General features: G+C 34.6%; 1 protein-coding gene across 1 annotated transcript in view; it reads left to right on the forward strand.

The window, feature by feature from the left end:
* The window catches only part of LOC137385515 (nipped-B-like protein), a 55,594-nt gene that overhangs the window by 34,960 nt on the left and 3,060 nt on the right, over window positions 1–17,574 (forward strand). The window contains exons 29-39 of the mRNA XM_068071988.1: window positions 848–943; window positions 1,946–2,084; window positions 2,701–2,952; window positions 3,152–3,380; window positions 3,802–3,937; window positions 7,288–7,395; window positions 9,028–9,228; window positions 9,580–9,726; window positions 12,603–12,718; window positions 12,828–12,983; window positions 16,144–16,321. Of these exons, the coding sequence (XP_067928089.1) occupies window positions 848–943; window positions 1,946–2,084; window positions 2,701–2,952; window positions 3,152–3,380; window positions 3,802–3,937; window positions 7,288–7,395; window positions 9,028–9,228; window positions 9,580–9,726; window positions 12,603–12,718; window positions 12,828–12,983; window positions 16,144–16,321 (1,758 nt within the window). The remainder of the gene's footprint in view (window positions 1–847; window positions 944–1,945; window positions 2,085–2,700; window positions 2,953–3,151; window positions 3,381–3,801; window positions 3,938–7,287; window positions 7,396–9,027; window positions 9,229–9,579; window positions 9,727–12,602; window positions 12,719–12,827; window positions 12,984–16,143; window positions 16,322–17,574) is intronic.

Genomic DNA, 17,574 nt, shown 5'->3' on the forward strand with positions numbered 1-17,574 from the left:
TTGTATAAACATTTTGGTTTGGTTTGTTCGTTCTAACTAGCTTTGGAAAGGTAATATTAGTACATTCGATAAAATGTACTAGTATTACCTTAGTAAGGCATATTTGTAGTATAAATATGGATGATATAGAGAATTATAGGCAGTCTACCTTTCCTTCAGAGACCTCCACAGCCTTTTGTTCAAGCTTGAGCACATTCATAACGAGACAGTCAACTATTTGTCTACATGAGACTGCCATGGGTTTGCTATTTGAATCCCTCTCCTTGTAGAGTAGCTGTAACCAAGCTATTACCTTGAAATTCGATTAGTCAAGATCCTTTCCAAATCACCCTATTCTATTTCATAAATTCTCTGCGTCATCATAGATAAATCAGGTCAAATGATAATGGTTGAATTATGCTTTAACTTTTATTTCATTTTAAAGAGAAGATTTATCAGTATTTTTTAACTCAAGTTCCAATCTTTAATAATGACCAAGTCATTTGGAACTTTTAAATTTTCAGTTTTCTGGGTAGCTATAAAGAGAAAGCTAAATTTTCAAAATTAAGCGGTTTACTCAGGGTTCACTACAACTAGCTCAAATATGGAGTCATATCTATTTGCACAAGATTCCGGCAAGTTTGGCAAGTTAGAATTTTTTTAGACTAGACTCAAACACCATTGTAGAATTGTAAAAAAATTTTGTGAAATCTTTTTGCTTAGTCTAGTGTTTCATTAATGTCTGTTTCGGAAACAGTTTCCAGTTTTCATTAATTTTTTTCAATTAATCATATGCTATCATTAGTATGTTCGGTAGGAAGAGTGCTAGCAAGGGTCCCAAAAGTTATTTGTGCTGTTATACTTGCAGAATCCAGCAGATGTGATGGTGCTGCACCATGTAGCTCGCATTCTCGAGCTCGTCATGCCCCTAATGGATAATCCCAGGGAGTCTTTTCTTGCTCAGGTCACTGTTTTGCTTTTCCCTTTATTGTCATTACACTATATTATGTATTTTTATTGAAATCTATAGATCTACCGTAAGTCCTCATGCTCAAGCCGCGCGGCTTGTGCTCAAAACCAGATAATTCACGAAAGGAAAAATAATTCTCCAACAAGCCGTGTATGCCCACAGACCGCGGCTAATGACCGAGGTTAATGACCGATGTTTTGTCGTCCTTGACCCCTTCAGGAGCGAGAGTGTTGAGAAGGGTTTCGTTATACCCAGTACTCTTGAATAAGAAAACAGGCTACATCAGTACATGTGAAAAGAATTTTCTTTTACTTCCAAGTTCGAATTAAAATTTCTAAACTCTTGCATCAACAACTTTTTGTCATGTCTCAGCTAAATTTTTATTGCGCTGTTAGAAGGCTTCACGTTTATGGAAATATGCGGTAAGGAATGAAACGGTTTTAATGACCAACGACTGCGGTGAGTTAAACAATAGCGATAAATTCTTCGTTAGTCTAAAGTATTCCATATACATGACCTGAAAATAAACGAGTAGGTTGCCAAAATCCCGTACATAAAAGTGTATCATGACTGCGGTTCTATGGTTATAGCGCGGAACTGAGCAGAAACCGCATTTATCGAGAAGCCGCCCTAAGCCTCACGTAAGTTTTAAAAACTTGGATTTAGCCGCGGCTTATTACCTTGAACCAGAAGCCGCGCTCAACGACAAGCCGCGCGGCTTGTGCATAAGGACTTACGGTATTTGTTTTTCTGTAGATCTATTTGTGTTTTTTTAAATCTCTTGGTGTTTCTATAGATTTATTTGTGTTTCCTATATCTTTTGGCATAGAATTTTTGTTTATCTTATGCGCTCGCATATGGTGATGTTATTGCATGTATCTTGTGTATAACACGCATTATACTCGTGTTTGGCAGTTGTCTGTTTATCAATGTCATTCTGTGTAATGTATCTATACGCGTTGATGCAAAAATTTTAAAATGCAAGGTTATGTACAGGTGGAAGAAGATTTAATGACCTTGATTCTCAGTCAAGGCATGACTGTACTGCAGAGTGCTGTCAGCTGCCTCGGTGCGGTCGTAAATAATATCACCAAAAACTATACCCTTGTTAGAGATTGCTTCAAGAAATTTCAAAGTAAGTGAATGTTTGTGTGTTACTTGCTAAAACCGGTCTATTAAATCTATTAAATATTTAATCTATTAAGTCTATTAAATTTCTCTATAAATTCATGAGCAAATACTCACATTTCATACCTTTTCATACATCTATTGATATTTGTAGGTGGTAGAGTCAGTCTTCTTGTTCTGACTCCACCTTTCTAACTGTCCATACAGTTCTTTACACAAAAATGTGCAAATTGTTGCAATAGACGTTATATTTGTGGCAATTTCATGTTTTATCTCATGATCATATACTTGTATGCTAGCCTGAATAACAATAATATTCAAGTTCCTAAAGTCGAAAGAATGGTCTAAGTTGTACCTGGCATTTGGAACTTGTCTTCATTGCGCAGAAATATTCCGCTTCTCCTAAATATTTCCGTCAAGTAAGCCCTTTTGCAATACAAATCAAGTTCTATTATTTATTATAAATACATGGATCCACTGACATACACTGATGTTTTGTCTGTGCTTTTAAGTGTGTAACTGAATAATAAAAACCTATTACTCACTTACTAGCTAACAAACTACCATTATATCAATAAGATAGCGATAAGATATCAATAAGGTAGCAATGGGTTGTTTTGCAGACATAGTGTTCAACTGTCACAAGCAGCACCAAGTAGACCCGACTAACCCGGCCCTTGTGAGTCGAAAGAGTGCTTTACGCAGGTCTCTCTTCACAATCGGAGTTCTTTGCAAGACTTTTGACTTTGATAGTCCTGAGATAGGAATGAACATTCAGGGTGCCAACTCTATAGAGGACTTTGTATTTGAGCAGCTCATGTATTTCCTGTGGCATGAGGATGAGTCTATACGACAGCAGGCTCTGACCGCCATAGGTCTGTATATGTCGCTCACTTTAGACAAACAGTTCTTATGTTATATTGGAGATGTGTATTATAACTAACTCAGTCTATTTATTCCACTAACATTCCTATGATTACAGATAATGTAATTAATAATTCAACATAGGAATAAATAATTATCTCCTTTTCAGAGAATGCAATGGCGAGTTAAACGCTGTTTTGGCCTTTGCAGGTTTTTTCTGCATTCGTTACTATGAAAAAATGATGACAAACAGAGTGAAGGACTTGTACCACAGACTGCTCATAGGCAAGGACGTATCAGCTGAAATGAGAGTGCAAGTACTCAACAACCTTGGCAAGTACCTGCAAGAAGAGGAGGAGACTTGTGTCAGGGCTGAGGAGGAGTGGAAAAAGAGAGCTGATGATGAAAATCTCAAGGAGATGGGAGATGTCCAGTCTGGGTGGGTTGACTTACATATTCATTCTGTGTGAGAGCTTGCCAGTATTACTAGTATTTTGTCTTTTAGAATGCTTATCAGATCTATTCAGGTTATGGGAAGGTCAGCGTGGCCTTATTTTAGCTATAACTATTAGCTAGGAGCTTCACTATACAACGACAATAACTGTATTTTTGAAGTAATCGGCTGGAATGGTTAGAACATGCATGACCATTCATTTCTCGATTTACTGAAAAGGCATCTGTTAGTACAATGTTCATCAAGTGTAGATGAGCTTTTTTAAAAGTTCAGTCTATTGGCGTAGAGTATAGACTGAACTTTCAGTCTATACTGAACTTTTTTATTCATATATGAATAAAAAATCAATGCCTTTTAAAACAGTGACACACTAGTTCATAAACTAAATTGAGTTTTTCTCTCACAGAATGGCCAGCACGATCGTTCAGGTTTTCCTCAAGGAGCTGCTTGAAGCTTATTTTAACAGTCAGACACAAGTGAGAATTGCTGCTGTTAGTGTCCTCCACCTTATTCTCAAGCAAGGGCTTATCCATCCTGTACAGGTAGGACGGTCTTATCTACAAGGATACCATAACTAGTATATACATGTAGGTAGGACGGTCTTATCTGCAAGGATACCATAACTAGTATATAGGTAGGACGGTCTTACCTGCAAGGATACCATTACTAGTATATAGGTAGGACTGTCTTATCTACAAGGATACTATAACTAGTATATAGGTAGGACTGTCTTATCTGCAAGAATACCATAACTAGTAGAGCTGAGGAGGCTAGTTATTCTGTTAAAAGTATATGAATGTTATAAAGTCGAGTTTCCACCAGGCTACCGTAAAACCTTTAATTGAACGCCATGGCGCTCTATTTCTCAACCTTCTATAGTGGCGGTCATTTGGAGATGGCGTTCAAATATAGGTGGTGGTCTATTTTTCAAATGGCTCATCAGAATGTTTTCAAGATAAATTAAGTTTTCAAGATAAATTCGCTTCGCCTTTTTTGGGCGAAGCGAATGTCGCCTATATTTTGTTCTCTTTTTGGTGGAGGGATATTAAACCTTTTAAATGCAATAAATCTGCTAACTTATCTCTAACTTGTCAAAGATCTCTTAATAAATGTGCATCGACAAACCGATAAGTGTCTCTACCAGTCAATATCTATTGCTAGCAGTTGATATCTACTGCTTGCAATTAACCTGCGATGACATCATAGCCTGTGTCTTTCTCTGCAATTTGTTAGCATTTTTAATTTTCATTTCATTTTAAATTTGAAGACATGTTTTTATTTTATATCTATATTTAACACCGTTGAATAAAAACTCATTGCACGCTTTGATATGTTTGCTATAGTTTGCAGCCAAAACTAGCTTTTTATGTGCAAGAGAAACAGAGTTATAAGCATCGATCCACTGTAAACTGTGTTTAGCTGTGTTAAGATGCCATTAAATAACACCTATATATCTGCATATTTGTAAGTTATATAATGATAATCTATCAAACGATACAGATAAACATTCATGAACAAGTGGCATAAACGAATGATACTTATATTACTGGCAGAAACAAAAATTAACATTTTTAAAACAAAAATACTTGCATCGTTTGCTCGAATAGCTGCATTCTGTTTGTTGCTTTCGATGGAACGAACCTATTCTACTTTCCACAATATTTTTTGGCCTCAACTTTTCTTCTGCACTGCTGAACTAGTTGATATTAGTGACCCAACACATTTTTAGCAGAGCAAAACTTAGCATTTAGCTGCATTTAGCACAAATGCAACGCTTAAAAGTTTGTTTAGTAAACGTAACATTTGGTCTAAAACTTGCGAACCGGTTTTTATACACATGTTCTTCGAAGTATTAGGACCATATTAAACAAGGAACTACTGTTAGCCTGAGACAGTTAGTATTTATTTCTATGGCGTTGTTTTCAATGTTCATCTACCATCGTAAATTTAAACCGTTTTTTATATATGTAAATGTACTTCGAAGTATCAGGACCGCATTAAACCAGGAACCGCTATTCGCCTGAGACGGTAATTATTTCTATAGCGTTGCTTTGAAAGTTCATCTACCATATGAAATGTAAGCCAATTTTTATATGTAGGCTACTTCGAAGTAAAAAGACCGCGTTAAACAGAGAACTACTACTAGCCTGTAACCGTTATTGACTATTGCTATGGTCTCGCTTTCAAAGTTTTAAGGAGAATAAACGAGAACTTTGGAATTGGATGAGAGAATTAATTGTTATTGATATAGATGATTCATTATTAATACGATTTTGTGGACACTTTTCTACTGATCACTTGATATTATGGGTTCGTAAAGATCAAATAATGTCAGAGTGGCGGTCAAATGGAGGTGGGGTTCAATTGGAGAGTGGTGGTCTATTTTTCTACCCTTCTCTCAGGGTGGCGGTCAATTGGAGGTGGCATTCAAATAGAGGGGGTGTTCATTTAGAGGTTTTACGTATTGTACTAATAAAGTATTGATAGCTTTAAAGATTGACTTGCAACCAAATTCACATTACAGTTATTTGGTATCAAAAGATTCACCATGTCTTACTCTGTTGTGTTGTAGGTGCAAAATATGTGGGAATGTGATCACAAGCTCTTAAAAGCTATAAACGAGCAGTTAATCGCAGCCACACGAGACCGTCGTAGTTTGGATTCTCTTTCCAAAATGGCTCAAATGGGACGTAGTTGTACAAGATGGTTTCTGTTTACACTTTTATGCAACTTCATTCGTCGAAATATTTTCACAAATATACTTCACGCATTCAATAAAACCATGTCTATTGTTCTTACGCGTCTGTTTTATCGTCATTGTAATGCTGTCACTTTTAGCACTGATATCTTATAACTTACAATAAAAAGTCGTTTAATCTTTTAACCTTAGCTCGAAGGAGTACATATCATTGTCTGATAATCATGATGAGCCTGTTGGTCACCTGTGATAATCGAAAAGTGCTGCAGAAATTGTTTGCGAAGTATTGGGTCACATGATCAGATTACGACTAGACGATTAGATCAAGCCGAAACAAAACTGTAAAGTAGCGAGCATCTATATTTGATACGGGTCTTCGGTAAAATCCGAAGTGTTTGTCATAAACTAGCGCTACGAGAAGTTTTATATTGAGCCTTTATTGGCCTTTCGATTCATGTGAGAACATCACAGGTCAAAACAATAACCAAATGTAATGACGTCAGAGAAATAAACTGATTCCAATCTACGGCGGCTTTTCGTTTTTGAGCTTTTAAGAGCTTGTAATCACATTTCCACATATTTTGCACCTACAAAACAGCAGAATAATTTAATGTAAATTTTGTTGCAAGTCAACCTTCAAGGTAAAGCAACTGCCTAGCTCAGCTGCTTACTCCATCCTGATGAATCGTCAAAATAACACCTGGGCCACCCACGACATTGCTTCAAGGTCACGGCATACTTTGAGTACATATAACAATGAACCTTTGAACAGATTTGCTCTTCTTGGAAATAGTAAGCTCCCGTTGTTGCATGATCACAAATACTTACCGCACATATAAGCTCTCCTATTTGTTGGAGGACAGTAAAACAAACTAAAATTGTCAGAGAATACAGAAGCATAAAATTAAAAAATATCTACAATAGAATGTTGAAGCTGAGTTAACATAGCTGCAAGGTCACACATACTTCGAGCACATATAACAATGAGCCTTTGAGTGAGCAGGTTTGCTCTACTTGGAAAATAGTAAGCTCCTGTTTTTAGGAAGTCTATTAAAACTTATTTCACCCACCGTCAAAGACTAGCTACTAGTTGTAAGCTGCGGCGGTAGATAGAGCCATTTTTAGAGCCTCTCGTCATAAATTCCATGCCAGCATTCAATTGTTCACCTCTGAGCTGAAGTGATGCCATTGCAGTGTGTGCCCTACCTAATAGCCATGAGCACTGACTGCGATTCCCAGGTGACTATAAAGGCTGACCAGCACCTTGTCGATATCAACAAGAAGTACATGGGCTTCATTCACGTGAGTTTTGCGTCGTAAACTCTTGCTATTCCTATATTTGTGACGTGTTGGCTCTTTGTATGTAACCTGGCTACTAAATTGTAAGTGCGCTATGCACCTCGATGCACCATAATTTTAGACAAAGGTGTATCATTGCATTCGTTCCTAACTCATTTATTACCTAATCTTGGCACCCTACACTGACAATATACCATTCTTAATTAATAGAGAGCGTAGGTAGTCAATAGTTTGTTCAGCAGCTACCATTTGCAAATAGCAGCATTAACAGACAATATGTAGTTGATACCATCAAATAATAGTGAGGCTCACATAAGCTGCTGCAAAATCATAGCATTCGTTTCACATCTATTACTGTTGATGATGAGGTTGCTAATCTTATTTTAAATATGGACTCACACAAAATTTAGTAGATTATATTAAAAAATTTTGATATTTTTTGCAAAGTAAAGAATTGTTTCAATATGGAGGAATTTTGCCCATACTAGCTCTGGTGTCCTACAAATAGGTGCGGATAATGGTTTCCACGCAAACTTGCTTGAATTGCGTGTTTCACGCGCCAAAAAATACACAGCTTGATTCTTGAAAAGATGTTTGCTTGTCATGGCGGTACAGTTGGCCTTCTTATAACATATAGGCCCTATCTCCTGTAACGTAAATTCCAGTTAGCGTAAAGAATGTATGTGAAGTTTTTGCTTCAAACTATGAAAAAATTCTGTATAACATAAAAAATTCCACGTAGCGTAAAGTGTCAAGTCGGGCGAGCTCTCAAATTGAATTTGAATGTTTATCTATTTCGTTGCACTTGCGAGAGAAAAAACGACGTACGTGTAGCGTTATGTTTATTATATATACAAGTTCCTTGACATTCTAGTTCGTCGTGATAGATCGTCGGATGTGTTAACAAAACGGAGTAGGTAGCTGCACACTTGCTCATAAATACTTTAAGGTGATCGATTGGTGCAGGAGTTACATTGCCGGTTCACCAATCTAAATGTCACAAGTTGGAGTACGTATTGTCGAAAGTTACTTTTTATTCTAACCTTGGGTACAGATAAACGGCAGACAAGTAGTACCACTTTTTATAGTAAAAACATCTTGTTGTGTTGCTTCATTGTAGACGTATAAAATATTTTTCATAAGTTTTACTTTGCTGTTTAAAAAAATCTTTGGGAATGAATGTCAAAGATGTGTGCTCTCATCAAATCAGTGTTAAATTACCGCAATCATGATCTATAAAACCAGTGAAATTGATCAGAAGAAAGAGAAAAGTTCTCGATGCAAACCAATAATACTGCAGTTACGATACAGTCCACAAATTAAAAAAGTTAATTCAAGTTTTGCTTTTTTGTATGTCCAAAGGGGCGAGTTTGAAAAGATCTTGGAACGGATTAGGCTATTTACATGTATTTTACTGTTATTATGATGTAAGATTTCTATCATTTTTATCACGTTAAACTTTCATGGTGGAACAGATTACATGTATTTATGTTGTATTAGCGCCTATTGTATTTTAGTTCGTTTCATTTTAAATGTCAGAAATCAATGACATGTCCCAATAGCTTATTTTAAGCTCTGATAACTACATGCATTTATTCTGCACAAGAACTAGACACAGTATACCAATTTGTGTAGATGAAAGCAATGGCTGGCATGAAGATGTCTTATCGACTACACAGACTCATCCAACAGGACATGTATCAGCCCCTTAGAGGCATTCGAGGTGACGAGAATCCGACTGCGCTCAATCAGCATCTCTACTCTATCATCAGGACAAACAGACCACATCGAAGGGCTCTCCTCAACAATCTACTCAATCTGTTTGATGATACCTCGGTTTGTCTTCAACAACTATGCAGTCTAAGTGATTCTGCTGTTCGGGTTCAAAATTGGGATACACATATGGGAATATATTATAAATTGAGATACACATATGGGAATATATTATAAATTGGGATACACATATGGGAATATATTATAAATTGGGATACGCATATGGGAATATATTATAAATTGGGATACACATATGGGATTGTAAATATCGGTTGTAGTTTGTTATACACTTCATAAGGGAGCCAATCAAAAAAAAATTTCAAAATGATGCTAGCTTTCAGGAAGATGTTATGGCAAGAATTTATATTTATACATGCATATAAAACGATTAATATTTGCATGTTTGGTGGACAGAAAACCCTTCTTGGAGAGCTGGTGTATATGGCTGATAACCTGGCCTTCTTCCCCTATGCTGCGGCCGATGAGCCCCTTTATGTCATACACAACATAGACATAATCGTGTCAGTGGCTGGCTCCAATATACTTCAGTCCTTCAGGGAGGTATGATCTCCCTAATGTGTTTCTCTCGTTTCTGAGCTTCTATAAGAGTTTACAGTTATCTGTGCTTTAAACCTTATCGTTATTGCTGGTTCGAGATCTATGTATTACACTATCACATATTTAGTATGTATCACAGATCTATGTATTACACTATCACATATTTAGTATGTATCACAGATCTATGTATTACACTATCACATATTTAGTATGTATCACAGATCTATGTATTACACTATCACATATTTAGTATGTATCACAGATCTATGTATTACACTATCACATATTTAGTATGTATCACAGATCTATGTATTACACTATCACATATTTAGTATGTATCACAGATCTATGTATTACGCTATCACATATTTAGTATGTATCACAGATCTATGTATTACGCTATCACATATTTAGTATGTATCACAGATCTATGTATTACGCTATCACATATTTAGTATGTATCACAGATCTATGTATTACGCTATCACATATTTAGTATGTATCACAGATCTATGTATTACGCTATCACATATTTAGTATGTATCACAGATCTATGTATTACGCTATCACATATTTAGTATGTATCACAGATCTATGTATTACACTATCACATATTTAGTATGTATCACAGATCTATGTATTACACTATCACATATTTAGTATGTATCACAGATCTATGTATTACGCTATCACATATTTAGTATGTATCACAGATCTATGTATTACACTATCACATATTTAGTATGTATCACAGATCTATGTATTACACTATCACATATTTAGTATGTATCACAGATCTATGTATTTCACTATCACATATTTAGTATGTATCACAGATCTATGTATTACACTATCACATATTTAAAACTTAAGCAAACATACTTTTATTACTGCATAGCAGCAGAGACATATCGCTTTCTACCAACATACATTTAAACAACAACTCTACGTAACTTATATAAAAGTTAAGTGATACAGTAACTTTGCTTTGAAACTTGTTGACCTGAGCTCAAAAGAAAACTTTATAATGGCTGAAGATTCATTGTTTATCCAAAGTTAGCAATTGAGATTAAACCACCTTTTATCCTCAATAATGGAAACTTCAACTGAAAAGGATTTGCTAGTCATATTTTTATCCGGTTGAATAGACCAAGTTCTTACCCTTAACCCTTTGGCAGGGAAAACGACCAGAATGTCATTTACCGGTTGCGTGGGGAAACGACATTTATGTCTATTTCGGAAGACGTTTATAAAGCTGTCGTCTAGTAATGTTAAACAAAGGCTATGAACACTAGTAAGTTTTAAATATCATCAACAAGATATCAGTCGATGATTTACAATATGAAACGATTATCTGAGAGGTGTTGCTTTGTGCTAAAAGCTAAACAAATCGCGATTCCTTGGAAAAGATTAAAAGTTGGAAAAACCAGTCAACATCGGCTCGACTTTCAAAACGGTAAAATAAAAGATTATTTTATCCTGCGATCGTTAGTGATTTTTTGTCTGATCAGAATAAAAATAATTCAAATGATAGAAGTGATGTAAACTTTTTGGACTTTTAATATACTTGGAATATGCAGAGAAAACGATCGTTATGGTGGCTCGCACGGCTACGTTATAGCGTTTGACTCTACCGAAAAAATGCTTCCAAGCATTTCATACAGGGACAATTGCACGTGGTTGTAATTTTTTTGAGTAGTAGATATGTGAATGAATGTATATGTACAAAAATTTTTGTTCATAGAAATAAATTTAAGATTTGAGCTATGCATGTTCATAAAATATCGATTTTATTGAATTTTCGAAAATAAATTGCATGAGTCTCGGTTGTTTTTGGGGGGCTTATACCTGGTCAAAGGGTTAATAAGTAGCACTAAATATTTGGACTAGTTTTAGTTTAATGCGCGTCTGCGTAGCTAAGAGAAGGCTAAAGACTTAGGAAGTAATGGAATACATGAGTATTTGAAAGTATTGATCTCTCTGAGCAAGTATAAGTAAAATATAGCTTTAGCTGTTTGGATAGCTGTGAAATATATTTATATCTTACTAGCTGTGCTACCTGGCGTTGCCCAGATAATAAAAAAGTCTTAGGACAGAAAATTGATTTGTATTTAACATATAACAACATTTGCCATTTCAAATTTCAAACTACATATCATGAGAGAAGTGTTTTGTGTAAGTGGAATAAATTAAGAGAAAAAATGAAAACAACTGTAAAGGTTTTCAAATTTTGTCGAAGAACTGTAACTTTCGAACTTCATATCATGAGAAAATGGTTTTGTGCAGGACAACTAACTTAAAAATAAATAAAACAACTGTAAAGGTTTTCAAACAGCTGTAAGTTTAGAATTTCATAACTTGGAAGAAGTGTTTCGTTGAAATAAATTAAAAGGAAAAATATAAATGTCAAGGTGTTTAAATGTGTAAATGTGAAATCATTCGAGAGTAATGGCTAAATATAATCTTTCGCTACGATTACAATCAAAAATTATTTGGTATACAATTATATGATTTCAGTTCGTTTCAGTGTTGGCAGGTAAAATAATCAGCATGCGCTATCGCCGGAATGACACACAGATCCACAAACATACTTTAAGAAATATATATATATACATGTAGATAGCTCCGTAGGAGGTTGGTAGTACTTCCTTGCACAATGTAGGCAACACCAATTCATGTGTTAGAATGGTTTCTATTAGTTGCCGCTGCATGGAAGTGCTACGGCAACATACATACATACATACATACATACATACATACATACATGTTTGTATGTGTTGTGAATGAGTTGACTCTCACTAGTTTATTCATCGTTTAATAGCCCGTTTTCTTGCTATGAGTGCAAGTTGTGTGTGATGCTCTTGCTATTGTCCGTTCAGGGTATTCTAACAAGAGATGGACTGCCATTTGAGCACCCACAGGAAGTAGAAAATGTTTCAATCGACCCTAACACTGGTGAAGAGATCATAACAAAAACTGTTGTTGGGGGAAGCAAGTAAGTCAGTCAGTTTTTTTATCTAGTCATCATCAAACCACTAAATATGAAAGATCAGTTTTGTGTTAGGTAGACTGTCTAATACAACGACGAACTATTCTATTCGCAGACTAGATGAAGATGATAATGATGATGTAGAGTCATTATTGCCACGATTACCTGATGATTGTTCAAATCTACAAGACCTAATTATCACCTCTCAAGGTTGCATCATATTGCTGCAGCTGAAACAGCACCTCAAGGAGATGTATAACATCACTGATGGGTATGTCTGACAGACAAAATGGGTCATAAATTGGTTTATACTAGGTGAATGCCCGGGTAATAAAAAAGTTTGAACAGAAAATTTATTTTTACTTAACATATATACAACATTTACCATTCTAACTTTTGAACTTCATATCATGAGAAAATTGTTTTTTGTTCAGTTAAAATGAGTTGGGAGAAAAAACAAAACAACTGTAAAGGTTTTCGGACCTTTTCAAAAAACTTTAACTTTCAAACTTCATATCATGGGGAGAATGTTTTGTGGAAATAAATTACCGTGGGAGGAAAAATAAAACTGTAAAGGTGTTTAAATGTAAATGTGAAATCAATTAGCAAGTAATGGCTAAATATATTCTGTTTTGCTACGATAACCATGAAAAATTATTTGGTTTACAATTATATGATTTTAGTTCATTTTAGTGTTGGCATCATAAGGCGAAGAAATCAGAAATAGACATATTGAGTGGTATAGAAACCCATAGTAATTATCTAATGCAATCACATGGTAAAAGTAATCAAAATCATCATCATTAAAAACTACTAACAAAACAATATATTAACCTTAGTAACTGTAGTTACCTACAATAACTTTAGTGCATTTGTGGTTACGCTCTGCAAAAAAATTTAACCTGACAATGTACGACGTGGAGAGTTCTTTCCTTCGAGACAGACGTGTAACATAAATGCTGAATCTAACTTAAATCAGTTTAGTTTACTAAACACATACTTGAAGGAAGTTTTAGTTTGTATTTCAGTAAACTTCAAACTTTTAACAGAAATTTTATGGATTATCCGTTTGCGAATCGTTTTTATTATAACGGATACCGGATATAACGGATACGGATAACTCACCATGACGAGTTCAGCGACGTGTATCATTATATAATAATATATAATCATATATGTATAATAATATAATATATTTTTATATATATATTATATATATACAGTCAAACATGGATAACTCGAACTTCACGGGACCGAGCAAAAGTGTTCGAATTATCAGAGCGTTCAAGTTATCAGAGCACTGTCACAAATCCATGTATTTACTTATTTATTAGTAGATACATGTACATATACAAACTATAATATAAATTAAAAGCACAAATGGCTTGTTTCGAATTAAATGCTTCTAATGTAAAGTTTAAAACGTTTTTATCAAAAAGTATAGAGATTTTTCTATCACTTGAGATTGGTTCATTGTTTGAGGTGATGTTATTGCCAGGACGTTTTTTAGATTGACATTGGCAAAACTTGATCGTTGTTGAAATGCTCAAAAGAAAAGACATTTTTTTCTTTTGGGGGTTTACCCACGATCAATTTTGCTATTTTTTCTTGAAGTTTATGCAAAGATTACCTTACTTTACCTGGGATTCGTTAAGAGCAACACTCCGAGGCAGTTCAATTAGAAGTTTTACGAGCTTTTACGTACATTCTATATCACTCACGCTTTTTTAATAGATACTTATTGAATGTACACACGTATTCTGTGTTTAGGTCAAACGATGAATAGTGTTTTGTAGCTAAGACAACGTATACGTTTAATTACAACAATTTTTAAGACGTTTTAAACATTCAATATTCCAACGTTGATTCAACATGGAATCAACGTCGGAAAACTATTCATCACGGGCTAGCTGGGTTACACCACGCACTCAAGGATTTTCGCCACGCACATACAAAACAAAAACAACATGCGATTTTTGTTTTGTATGTGCGTGGCGAAAATCCTTGCACGCGTGACCCGGCTAGCCCGTGCTATTCATCGTATAACAGTATAAATCAAATTTCACCAAACCTTTAGAAAAGTCATTGACAAAAATATTTTGCCGATGGTGGTAATAACGACGATTATGAATTACGAAAAGATGAGGTTTAGCTCTATGGCTTTGAATAAAGTGATTTTCTAAAGCGATAACAACCGTTTCGGTAGCCGTTGGGCAAAAAAACAGTTCGAATTAACAGTGTTGAGTTCGAGTTATATATAGCAATTTATCATTACGTGGGAACGGACCAAAGAAACTGTTCGAATTAACCATGTGTTCGAGCTATCCGTGGGCGAGTTATCCATGTTTGACTGTAGTATGCAAAACAGCATATCAAAATTTTTGTTATTTCATCGTAATCAGTAAAACAGTTGCCAAATTTTAATTTCGAGATAAGTTATTTTTGGTATCGTAGGGCGGAGATTAAGTTCGCCCTAGAATGGCGAAGGTGAAAAACCCACGTGTTTCATAGAGCTAAGCAAAAATGTTTTATAACAGGGGCATCGCTATAAAATATTTTTAACCTGCGGGCACAATGTATCAGTTAACACGTCATTTATAGCATGCAATCGAAAAAATGGTACACAGTATATAATAAGAGCGATAGAATGCTAAGGACTGTGTAGCTCAGTGGTTGAATACATGGTTAGAAATTTGTGGTTGCAATCTCTATGAGTTAAAATCCAGCTCAATCAAGCTTTTCAGTCCAAGATTTTAATAGCTATAACTGGATAGACAGGTAACTGAACAAACAGATTATGACAGGCGACGACGAACTTTGAGATTTATATATCTTAGATATATATATTCGAATACTTAAATATATATCTATATATATATATATAGATTTAGTTTCCATCATTTATCCACCCCATCAATATTTTGGTATTACACTCGGATTACTTTGGTAGTGTATTACTATCTTCATATTACACTCTGATCACTTCTGTAATGTATTACTATCATCATATTACACTCTGATCACTTTTGTAATATATTACTATCATCATATTACACTCTGATCACTTTTGTAATGTATTACTATCATCATATTACACTATGATCAATTTTGTAATATATTACTATCATCATATTACACTGATCACTTTTGTAATATATTACTATCATCATATTACACTCTGATCACTTTTGTAATATATTACTATCATCATATTACACTCTGATCACTTTTGTAATATATTACTATCATCATATTACACTCTGATCACTTTTGTAATATATGACTATCATCATATTACACTCTGATCACTTTTGTAGTATATTACTATCATTCTGTTACACTCAATCGCTTATCTGCAGTATATTGAAGTATATTCTCTATGTTACATAATATCTATTTTTGATTACCCTGATTACTTGTTATTACATTAGCAAACTTCAAAAGTACTCACCAAACGAGGCTCAGAAAGTCTGGGAAAGGCCAATAAGCCGTAAGGTGACCAACAAGTTTTCTCCCTCCCAAGCTCTTGAACTCCTCAAATTAGGCTCTCCCACTCTTGACACAATTGACTCAGAGGGCAAGCAGAAGCTCATTGAAGATTATCTTGAGGTGAGATGCATTTGATAATGGTTTCATAAAAATGTTTGGTTGCCAAAATTATCGTCTGATCAGCACATTGCTGAGTGGCACTGAGATTGTTATGATATAGTAGAGTCATAGTTGTCAACTTGATGCAATATACTAGTAATCCAATGTTACGCTAGATACTTGAAAGCTTAAATCTTGGTATGAGTTGTGTTACTTTGAAAACATCTATTGTTGCAATATATATAAATAACTAGCTGTACCACCCGGCGTTGCCCGTGTAATAGAAGAGTATTTGGACAGAAAATTGATTTGTATTTAATATATAACAACATTTGCCATTCTAATTTTCAACCTACACATCATGAGAAAAATAAAAACAACTGTAAAGGTTTTTAAACTTTGTCAAACAACTGTACCTTTCAAGCTAGTAGCCTGGCATATTGCCAATGGAAAATTCCACTAAGCTAGTTAATAAGGTTAGACTTCCAATGACCGTAAGCCATGACTTTGAGTCTGCATTGGTGTCCAGCTCAGGTGTTCTAATAATAGCTATGGCCGGAAAACCTACAGACGGACTTTGAGAAATATATATATAGATTAATATTGACTTCAATGCAATAGTAAGACAAAATTGTCATCTGAATTAGCTAGATGTTACAGATATTAACAAAAACACATTTTTGCAAGGAATGAAATGCACTATTAGCTAGAGTCAATTTTTAAATTTCACCATTTACTATGTGCCACTTGGATGTTTTTTTAACGAACACCAGTTTTGAAACAAATAACAATTTTCTACATTTTACAATTTGTAGAAGGAAAGTTCTATGCGCTTATATGATGACCAATGCATTTCATGGCTTGTTAATCGCGGTTTCAATTAATTTTGTTTGCTTTGTTTCTGAATATATAAAACAAATAAATTTATTGAGCAATGTAGTATCATTGCTAAAATTAGATATGGATTTCAAAGAGCATATTAAACATGAAAAATTGTGTCAAATCTTGATCAGTTGGTTTGATCTTGATTCATTGGCTTGTGCTTTGATTTTAAAGGTTGAAAATTTTATTACCAGACTGGGTCTCTCATTTCCTAACTAAATTAAAATTAGGTGGAGTGAAGATATTGATTAAATATATATCTAGATTCAAAAAATGCTTCTCATGTTTCAGAAAGGTATTATAGTTTAGGACACTTAGTTTTTCTGGCTACATAGTTTACTCATTCATAGTCAGTTATTGATATTGAACCAGTAATCCATCACTCAACAATA

This window comes from Watersipora subatra, chromosome 1 (genome assembly GCF_963576615.1).
Source record: "Watersipora subatra chromosome 1, tzWatSuba1.1, whole genome shotgun sequence".
Taxonomy (NCBI): Eukaryota; Metazoa; Bryozoa; class Gymnolaemata; order Cheilostomatida; family Watersiporidae; genus Watersipora; species Watersipora subatra.